Source organism: Trachurus trachurus (assembly GCF_905171665.1).
Source record: "Trachurus trachurus genome assembly, chromosome: 3".
In the NCBI taxonomy this organism is placed as follows: Eukaryota; Metazoa; Chordata; class Actinopteri; order Carangiformes; family Carangidae; genus Trachurus; species Trachurus trachurus.
This window is the reverse complement of record NC_139893.1, coordinates 12,781,128-12,792,617: the sequence shown is the minus strand read 5'-3', so window position 1 is coordinate 12,792,617 and position 11,490 is coordinate 12,781,128. Positions and strand designations below refer to the sequence as shown.

At 39.0% G+C, this 11,490-nt stretch overlaps 1 protein-coding gene across 1 annotated transcript; it reads right to left on the bottom strand.

Moving 5' to 3' along the window:
* Nucleotides 1-4,651: 4,651 nt before the first annotated feature.
* mc1r (melanocortin 1 receptor) lies at nucleotides 4,652-5,629 on the bottom strand (the record flags this gene model as incomplete). Its single annotated transcript, XM_083969293.1, has 1 exon — nucleotides 4,652-5,629. One exon carries the CDS (start codon nucleotides 5,627-5,629, stop codon nucleotides 4,652-4,654), a length of 978 nt encoding a protein of 325 aa, XP_083825419.1.
* Between the last annotated feature and the right edge of the window lie 5,861 nt (nucleotides 5,630-11,490).

Sequence of the window (11,490 nt, the reverse complement as noted above, 5' to 3'; positions counted from 1 at the left end):
AAATTGCAAATGCTTTTGGACATGTATCAGTTGCTCTCATACAATTCTCTGCTGTTTTATAACATTATAATTTTCTTATGTCATGTCTGTCAAAATGAACTATACTTATGAATGCTGATTAGTCGTTCCCTATAATAGTCCTCATTTCATTGCTTGAGGCATTACATACAAAATTGTTGAACTAGTTGTCAAAATCTGTCAAACTAATTTTAAATGTTGTGAAAACCACTGTAAATTCAATTATTAAATAGTTTCAGGGAGAACAGTAGAGTATTGGACCGTAATTCAACAATCTGCACTTTCATGCTATGTGCCATGGTGATTGCAAACAATGACATAAGGTTGAGAGAGATGCTGTGAACAAATTAGAATTGCAAAGAATGCAGTAAAAATGTGAAACATACATACTCAGTATCAGTTACTCCACTAAATACAGTAATGCGTAACTTTATAGTTTTCACATGGCTGTAGTGTATAGTGCTGTCTTGAGCATTTTCAGGAAGTGTCACCAAGACCTGACTTTTTTGCATTGGAAAACACTTACAGAGTAAACTATCATAATGAAAACCTGACAAAGTCATTTGACTATCTTGTTCATAAGGAATTTTCATTTTGATGACACTGATAGTTTCATTGACATGAATACTTGCTTTTGAGGAATGGACGCGCTTTTGCAGGTTATCCACGAGATTTTGCAGTTTGTAGTAATTGTTTTGAGAAATGCACTAACTGTTGTGCAAATGTGAGAGTGGTGTGAGAAAAGCACCAAAGTGACTGAGAAAAATGTTCATTTTTTGGCATTTCACTCTTTAGATGCTGAAACTGCAAGATAGCATTTTATTTAATTATTCCCAAAGTTGATCATGAGGGTCAATTAAATTAAACCTAGAATTTTTTGGAGGGGGAATAATTGAAAACAACTAAGATTTTTAATTTCTTCCTGTAGGACCAAATGAAGATTTATATTTGTCCCAGCAGGAATTCCCCTTCCCTGTAGATGAATGAGGTAGATATAGACAGACAGATAGATAGATAGATAGATAGATAGATAGATAGATAGATAGATAGATAGATAGATAGATAGATAGATAGATAGATAGATAGATAGATAGATAGATAGATGAAAAGTTGGAGCACAGTAAAAACTGTACAAAATATCAGTGTATATGTTTTTTTTTACAGCACAGTAACGGAACTTGATCACGAGTTTACAAATGGAGCATTTCAAAAATGTGCCTGTTGTTTGTGTAATGTATCAATAGACCTTCTGTCTGCTGAGAGCAAATGCATACATTTTTTCTATGATGCAGAAAAGGAGTTTGTGTTGCATGTTCAAGTTCAAAGACATGCTGTTAAGTTTGTGTCTGCTGTTTATCTGCAGATAATGTGGTATACCAATGCAGATAACATTTCCAAAGAACTGCACACACATTTTCAATAGACAATGCAGATAATGCATGCTACAGCTGTGAAACAATAACGTCATAAAATACAGTGTATTGAAGAAGTGATCCATATCTGCTGTTATTATTGATTTATAACAAGCTTTTCTTGCATTTGCACATGTATTTGAGACAAATAGGTAACATGTAAACAACTTCAAGGATTACATATAACAAACAACTTTCATACAATAACTGTAACACAGTCTCTCAGTTTCAAGTGAATATGGGATGCATGTTGCAGTTCTGTTTTTTTCTTTGTTATACCCACAGCCCATGAGCTCAGTTAGGTTTTAATTGGGAGATATAGTGAAGCACTGAGCAGCAAAGTCTTGTTATCTTTGAAAGAAATTATTGGTGTGCAGCAGATGCCAGACAACTTGTATTTGTGCAGTCCTCTGTAACAGCTCCCACAGCAAAAAATACAATAAAATAAAATAATGAAGAAACATAAAAGAAGGGGTAAAGTAGATTACAGTTCAAAATCAATGGGAAATGGCACTGAGAAATATAGGACTCAATTGATAACAGTGGGGACTGTGTAGATTATATATTGTCCAGCAGTAAAAAAAAAACAAAACAAGAACAACAGTAAACAACAATCTACATAATGTCAGTTTTAACATGCATATTTCACACTGCATGGTGAAGTAAACAAGATCCTTATTTTAGTCTTTGCAGACAGTGATCATGAGATCTGTTTGTCTTTTTCCTTTCATTTGGAAACAGTTGTGTTTCAAACAACCCAAAGCATTTTACATCCTTCACTGTGAGATTCATGTCAGCATTACAGTTTTTCTTCAGCAAAACCAGTCAGTCTCCAAGTCTCAAATGTGGGCCCTATTTACAACAAAAATAGTATCATAGTATCAATAAAAAATATAGTTTATCATGGAATTAAGTTAAAATTCCATTTTAATTTATAACACATTTTAAGGACAATTTCATCCAGCATATATCAACTCTGTCTCAATGCTGTCGTTTGGTACTGTATATTTGCTGGAATTTGGTGTCTGCACCAGCAACAGCCAAAAACAAAGCAAAACATAAATAGGTTTATTAGTGGTGTTTTTGTGTACTTAACAAAAACATCTCCACCAGCATCACTTCCATTGTCGCACTTGTTCAACCTACGGACGCATGTAACCAGGCCACACAACTCTTTAAGAAACGATCCCTCTTTGCTCAGTTCTGAGAAGAACCACACAAATTTCCAGAAATATAACTTTGGCATGCCTTTCATAAAGCCTCGTACACCCTGGGCCTCAGGCCTTTCATACAAGGCCATTCATGTGATTTTGCATCTTTTTTTCTTCAATCATCCGGACATTTATTTTTAGGGGAGTAAACTAATTCCCACCAAACACCACCAAATAAGCCTTGATTATGAGCGTTGCATCACACCATTTAAGGCTAACTACAAAGCTCTCCTTTCATATTTCACTGATGCCGTGCGTTCATTTCTCCACGTTTGAACAATCATTTTTGTCAACTTATTCCTGAATAAAACAAATTGTGTTTTAGCAGCAGTTATTTCAACATTATTCTCATGCACTTAACGCTTCTGTTTTTTCAAATGATGTGACACAAAAATACAACAGTTCTTTGAAAACAGAAGGAAGTTGACACAAGATGGCAAAAAGGTCACAGGATTTGCATTTGAAAATAATTAACCGCTAGACCTCACGTGGCAATTTTATCTTTATAACACATCACACATTTATTTTTAAAATCTTTACATGTTAAAGCCTGTATTAAAAGAGTTTAGTTGACAAGCTCTCTTAGAAATAAATCCAATTTTTGGACTAACGCAAAGACTTTTGCTCAGGTTATTTTCAAATAGAAATAAACCTGTAATGAGCAGTGGCATTCAGTTTTAATTTAATGAAGCAAGAAATTGAACACAGACTATATCACCACATATTTCCAGTGCATTTTTTTGATTCTTTTCTTGATTTCTCAATCGCTTTAAAAAAATACAACACAATATTTCAGCCAACAAAAAGAAATACAAGAAAACACAGAGAAAAAACACATAAAAAGACTTTTAACAAATATAAAATGCTTCCCAGTTACTGTAATTTAGTACAGTGACCTACTGACTCTCTAAGAGAGTTTCAAAACTAAGGATCTCTCTCTAAAGATCTGTCCAGATGTTTCACAATACATGAACCTGAGCCAAGACTGGTGTAATGCAATAAATAAAATTGAAGCCATGCGTGCATAATCAGCAAATCCATGATGGCCTATTGCCAACAAGAGTCTTGATCAGAGATACAGTCTGTCTGTTATGCAGACTGTCTGGCATGGGCATCAACCAAGGGCAACAACATGCACTAGTCACGGCTTCTTCAGCTATGGACACAACATTCAGATAGACCAAGGGCTATAGCAGGACTTACAAAGGCTCTGAAAAAAACAACACAACATCAGGGCTTTTTCAATATTAATTTATCAACATATCACCATTAATATAATAGAATAGAATATCTTATGTACAATGCACTAATAAAACTAACAGTTTCATTTTCTTCTTAATACACGGAACATGTTGGCCGTGTTAATTGATTTATTATTATTATAATGAAAGAAAGATAAATTATGACATTCATTAATAATAGGAATTCAAAAACATGTGATTAACTGTTTGCACAGTAGTTATGTAAAACAAAAAGAGCTGATAGTCGGTATGGATGCTGGATGTAGTGACCACTTGACACTTCCTCCAGCAACAACATCAGCCTTTGTATTTTGTTTTCGATTTCCACTTTAATAAGTGCTTATTTTCTAAATTCTCTGTACATTTAAATTGAAATCTTATGCCGATGCTATTCTTTTTCTTTTATTTGATATGTCCATTTACTTAAATTGAAGAGGTTACGGAATATTTAAGTTGTTTTTGCTTTGAAGTAATTCATTATTTTTCAGGGGAATTTTCCATTCAATTCAGTGACCGTTAAAATGACCCTAAAAGATGGTCATTTAGAGGATAACATTTGTGCATTAAAAAGTGAATTGCATGCAAAATGGTTTATTCATGTCTGCACAGTGTGATATTTTCAGGGTTGGCGTGGCCTGTGGTGGTGAAACCCACTGTGGCATTTTTTCATGTCGCCCATAATCCCTGACAGCGTCCCTGAGGAAAAGGAGATGGTTGACACTGTTTATGACCCGATTTGCTCCCATTTTCTTCTTGAACGTACTCGCTGTCACACGCCGAAACACCAAGAGCACATGACCAACTCCTGCAGAGTTTTACGCAGCTCCTGGCTCCGGTACGCGTAGATGAGCGGGTCGATGAGCGAGTTGCAGATGATGAGGATAAGGAAAAGGTTGAAGTTTCGGAAGAAACAGTTGCAGAAGGGACTGGTGGGGCAGGTGAGTATGAGGATGAGGTGGAGGAAGAAAGGACCCCAGCATAAAATGAAGACCCCAAGCAGGATGGTGAGGGTAATCGCTCCTTTCATGCTCGTGGATTGGCGCCTGCTTTTGTTGAAAGCCGTGATGCGCCGTGAATGCACGTGCGCCAGGAGGAACATGTGCAGATACAACACGGCGTTAAACACCAATGTGGTGCAGAAGAAGGTCACGAGGCACACGATGACCGCGTTGTCGGTGTGGTACACGATGAAAAGGATGCTGGAGGTGATGCTGGCCAGCCACACCACCACGATGATGGTGATGGCGCGCTGCGTGGTCATGATGCTGTGGTAGCGCAGCGCGTAAAAGATGGTGATGTAGCGATCCGCGGCGATGGTGCACAGAAAAGAGAGCGAGGACACCACGGAGCTGCAGATCATCACGTCGATGACGTTGTCCAGGTGGCGCAGCGCACCTGGTTGCAAGTCCAGCAGGCCGTGGTCGTGAAGAAGCATGCACACCGTCTCCACCACGTTGCTGACGCTGACGAGCATGTCGGACACGGCCAGGCAGCAGATGAAGTAGTACATGGGCGAGTGCAGGTTGCGGTTCCTGATGATGGCCAGGATCACCAGGATGTTCTCCACCAGGCTGATGAGCCCCAGCGCCAGGAACAGCTCTTGGGGGATGCGGATCTGCACACAGCCCAGAGAGTGTCGCTCACCGCCTGTGGAGTTCGTGTCATTTTCCTCCAGAAAGTCACTCACCGGGCTGAGCTCCACGTGGAGGAGAGAGGGGCTATGCAGGGACCTGTTGGTCATTTCCATGCCTGACTTGTGTGTATGAGGACTGTGTGTTGACAGGCTGCTCTAGCGGATCTCACTGACTGCAACACGGGGTCAAACGGGGTGAGGAAGTTTCATCAGTTTTCTCTGCGGTCCGGTTGATGCTTCGGCATCAGCAGCTGCAGTCACACGTTGTCCCTCTGCCAGCTGGAAAATCAAGCGATTCGTCCGAGTAAGCGCGTTCAGTTGTTGAACGTAAGGATATGTTGACTGTTAAATATCCACAAGGCGTTTAATGAAATGTCATCGCTATTCATCCGAGCCATTGGAAAACTTGTCGGACCTGTCACACAAATGCGCTGCAGCGGTCCAGGTAGTATAGCTGCTATGTCCGTCCCGTATTAAAAGTGCGTCTCCTCGCCCCGAGTCTTCTTCTCGATGGGCGCAACTTGTCCAACACAGAGATCCATAAACATCTGTCTGCACTCATGTAGCGCTTACAGTTGATGGGTTTCTACTCTCACAGTCCGCCCGTCTGCAGAACTCCCTGTCCCAGTTCAGTCTGTTCTGACCAACATAGTGACAGTCAATAAAGCTCTTTGCTATCTCGGAAAACTGGAGGCTGTGACTTGCGTGAACATTCCTCAAAGTGATGCTGGATCTTGAAAGACTGGGGGCGACTCCTCCTCCTCCTCCTCCTCCTCTCATGGAGACGTCAGCTGGGCTGTGCTCCTGTCTCAGCGGCCTTATGCCTGAGATATTAGTTGTTGTATTGTCCAGTTTTTAAACTTTTGCCATTTCTGACATATTTATTGGAACTGAGACTGCAAAAGTGTTCCTATCACCTAATGGTTCAATTTGATCCAAAACAGGCTGGAAGTTTGTGTCACCACTTCACCTGTCACTCACCTGTGCATGGCCTTTAAATTAAAAAGCACTTTATGTTGGAAATGTTGTAGCTGCATTAACCTGCTGCTGCTGAAACCATAAGTGAGAGTGAATTAAAGGTTCAAGTTGCTGTATATGTTACCTCTGCACACAAAACTGCAGATAATGTAATTACAGTGTACGTGATGGAGGTCGAAACACACAGACCTGGTCCTGTTTCAGAACGAGTGAAGCCTGTGAATCAGACAAATCAAGTATTTTCTAAAATTAGAACCAGATTCCATCTTGGTGTTTCAATTGACAGTGTTTGCGTACTGAGCCACAGCAGAGGGACAGTAAGAGAATTTTGTACTAAAAAAAGACTAATTTTGGAAGAGGTCCACTTTAGTTACTCAGACTACTGACGCCTCATATTATCGTTTCTGGATTTTGGAATGCATCTTTGCACAGAACTGCTAATGTGTCCCCAGTCCCTCACATGGAAAACATGAACAGAAGAAACTAATAAAATTCCTTCAGTGTCCCTGAAGTGTTCACCACCTCGTTCTTCAGTGCAATATGACATTCAAGTTTGACTACACGGGTTGTCTTGACGCAGCAGGGCTTCAGCTGTTTGCCTTGAGCAACTGTATGTGAAATGTTATTTGATTCAACTCGTGTTTGCGACTTGAAGGAAGAAACCCTCAGCTGAACAAAGCATGGTAATCATACACTAACTATGTGTCAAAACTTGTGACATTATGAGAGGTGACTGACCCAGAGAAAGCTATACGTGCATTAAGCATGGAGAATGCCACAAGCCCCTGGAGGGGGTTTTGGCATCTCCCCTTCACATTTTCTTTGAACTTATATATATTGCAACATTTTAAACCCCCCTTTAGCTGAAAATAAAGAGCAAGAACAAGCATTAAGAATATACTGTCTGCAACAGGGTACGATGTATAATGTATATACTGCAAACAGGGTATATGATCGACTGCAAAACAAGGTGTTGCAGTGGTTACCTCACACCAAGAAGGGTCTAGGTTGGATGCCTGAGCCTGGGGGCTTTCCTCTGTGGGGTTTGCATGTTCTCCTTGTGTGGGTTCTCCCCTGGTTCTCCTCCCCCAGTTCAAAGACATGCAAACTTGGGAACGCTGAATTGGTACAGTAGGCGTGACTAGCATTGCTTGTCATTATATGTCAGCCCTGTGATAAACTTGTGACCTATCCGGCCCTTGTCCCTACATAGGTTGATAATACAAACACATACAAAACTGCACTTCAGCCACTTTTCATACTGCAAAAAAGAGCAATGAGAATTATTCACAGGGTTGATTATGGGGCATACACCAATGACTTATTTTGGAAATCTAAAACTCTAAAATTGTTTGATTTGGTGGAGCATAAAACAGTCCAAGTATTATATAAAGCAAGGAACTATCTGCTACCAAGAAACATTCAGAGAATGTTTCACGAAAGAGAGCAAGGTTATGATTTAAGAGAGAAATCAAATCTAAAGGTTGGTAGAGCTCGCACAACAAAGAAAAGTTTCTGTATCACCATTTGTGGAGTAAAACTGTGGAATAATATGAGTACTGAAATCAAAAACATTTCGAGTGTAATCATGTTTAAAAAGAGACATAAAGAAATGATTCTCCAGAGGTACATTGAATAATTCACACAAGGTGTTTGCTTACTTACTTACTATTTGGATTAAAATGTGTAATGTGTAAAATGTTTAATTAGAACATATAGTTAAAATTATAGGGGTAGGATGAGATAAGTTTATACTTCTTCCTACTCCTTTTCGCTCATGTAAACTGCGTTGCTTATGAGATGTTGTGTATACATTTTTCTGTTCACTTATTATATTATTATTTTATCTTATCTTTTTTTACACTGTCGTTTACATGATCGAAATAAAGATATCAATCAATCAATCAATCAATCAATCAATAATATCCCCTAACAACTCTGCATGAGCGGTATAGCCAATGGATAGTTGGATACTGGAAACAGATACCCTAACCTGTCCTGTCCTGCAGTCCAGACATCACAGCTGAATTACAGCTGCACACTGACCATATTTCTGGTCATTTTCAAGCATTACAATATCCAAGATTCTAGTAGCTTGTCCAAACATGGTTGGAAAGTCACACAGATTAATTAATATCATAATTGAAATTATATCTTGCCCACTTCATAGTGAAATAATCACATCAGTGCCCTGAAAACACCAGCGGAAACACTTGCAACAGACATCCACCGACCTCCCACACACTAACACGGACAACCACACAGAGCTCGGTCTGAGCATCTGATATGAAAGCCTTTCTATCCTGCCAATGTGTCACATGAAAAGTTCCCACAGCCTCAACCATAGCTCCAGGTGAACTGGGAACAATGACATCATTTTACCATCAAGCACAGTCACACACATCATGTGGCCCGCTGAGTTAAAAAAAAAAAAAAAAAAAGTTAGTGTATAGACAGCTACAGTTTGTGTGGAGGGTGACTTGTTCAGCGTGTCCAGAATTGATGTCCTCTGTGTGACCAAGAAGCTTTTAGGTCGACTGTTGTTCATTAGTTTTAATTTCTAATGAAAAAATAAAAACCGGGGCTTCAGCTGGTTTTGATGTGACCTGCAGAGTTTGACTGGAAAATGAAATATGTATGTACATCATGAGACGATTCTTTTCCTTCTACCATTATTGATGACAGTGAATAGCATTTATCTAGGTTAGCACATTTCTTGGCCTAATTATCAACAAAAGTAGGCTACAACAAGTTCAAGCCCAAGGGCACAGCGGCATGTGGAAAATGAGCAGTTGAACCACCAACTCTGCTGTTAGTGGGTGACTGTCCTGACCCACAGCTGACCCATGAAAACCCCATTAAGAGCATTGCACACTGTCAGGGGTTGAAGCATGCTATGGTGAAAATGAGTTAACCTATGGAAAATGGAGAGAAAAAAACACAGTAGAAATATTAAAAGTCTAGTTGCTGTGTTTCCAAGTGCAGGTAATCAACACAATCAACCATCAGTAAGTGAGGTTATATGATTGAGAGTTGAGAGCAAAATGAAAATATCAATAATCAAACCATCTACAAACTCTTAGCCATACTGTTGCACTGAATATAACTTGATGGACAGCAGCAGACTTCTGAAAAACTGTAGCCAGTTCTCTATTTTTATTTTATTAGGTGACGAAAACTGCAAATAATCAAACATTGGCATGTCAAGTCTAACTGAGAATCAGCGTGAAACACTGCAACAGGCAGCACAGCTGGAGAGACATCCTGCAGTAATGATGGGGTTTATTTGGTTTGGTTTGGTTTCTGAAGACATGTTTTCTTGACAATATTCTCTCAGTTTGGATGACTGTGTGTTTTCCACATGAATAAACATCATTATTTTTATTATTAGAACAAGAATCAAAAACATGGGCTGCGGGTGCCGGAAAATGTAAAATGCAAATGTCATAAAAATAACTATTGAACCACAGTATTTCTTTTATAGATAGTAAAACCAAAGAACGGATTAACAGCAATGGGTGTCTGGATTCAGTAAATACTCAAAATTAGCATCAGACAAGCTTCAAATACTCTGAATTAATCCTGAAAGTCATGGAGAGAGATGTCAACTGAGGATTCATCCATGGCCGCTCATAGGAGAAGCAGCTTCTCCGACTCAACAGAATCACTCTGAGTTGTTTGTGATTATTTGTCCCGTCAGGAAAGACCCGAAGTGTAACGAGCTTTCTAAACTACTGTTGGGAAATTCATGCCCATCTTTTAGTAGTAATCAAATAATTCTTCTTCCATCTGCCTGTTTAACCTAATATATTTGTCTCCACCTTTCTTGAGCCTCCTATATTTTAAAACTTAATTAGAGAGTTGTTTGAGAGGGTCACAGAGATGTGAGGAGTTAATGCAGTTATTGATAAGTGTTATTGACCCTTTAATTGAATTTCATCATCATTAGTAAACGTTTTTTATTGAAATCCCAGCAGTTGAGTGTTAAGCTGATGTGAATAAATGGCACAAAGGTTAAGTGGTACACTGCTCATGGTAAAAAGGAGTTTAGCTCACCAAAAAGCAAAAGATCATGGACATTTCATAGGAAACTGTTTCATGAGGATTAAGAAGTTAGAGCCTCTAATTTCGCTGTAGCAATGGAAGGTAAAGAAGTTAATGCAACTTGAGTTGATGACGTACAAACCCTCAGTCAGTACAAAGACATCGTACAAACTGTGTCACTACATCATCTGATATTTTATGAGGTCAACACAGCACTATATGTAACTGTCCCTGTGTTGCTGTGGTGACAGCAGTAGACAACAAGGAAACAAGAAGGTGGAGGCTTCACATGGTGGAAGAGCAGCAGCGCAGTGTCCACACATAAAACCCAGGGAGCTTGTTGGGTTTAACTGGACAAAAGGTCAAAGTAAACAGTGTTGTTGCTGAAAACTTGTTCTGATGCTGAATAGGTTAAAAAAAGGATTAAAAAAAGGATTCATTTTTGTTATCTACTCTTTGCTTTGATTTCAGCAACAACTGGATACATACACTTCTGTATATTTATATGTGGAAGAAAATAATCATTTGGTATAGTGTTTCTGACTCAGCACCCACTGGTTTGCCCTATATTGATCTTTTCTCTTCAATACAATGCCAGGTGCTACCTTCCCTTCTTGTCTCTGTCAGTGTTTCTCACTACATCAGGGTTTTCCCATGTCTCTTGTTAATTCAATTATATGTGTGACACAATAGGACGCCCTAAACACCTTTTGTTCTTTATGTAACCATGTGTGTGACCCTCCTCCTTATCTCAGTAGCAGGTCATAAATTAAATACAAGTTTATTTTTCTGAGATAAAGATGGTTAAAGATTCAAATAGAAGTGGTATAATTACAGAATACAGTTTTATATTAACAGATTTGTCAGACTGAAAGGGTTGTTTGGCTCCTAATTAAAATGTTACATTTGGTCTCTGGAACAGAAATGATTTTCAAGTTATTTGTTTTAAGCTT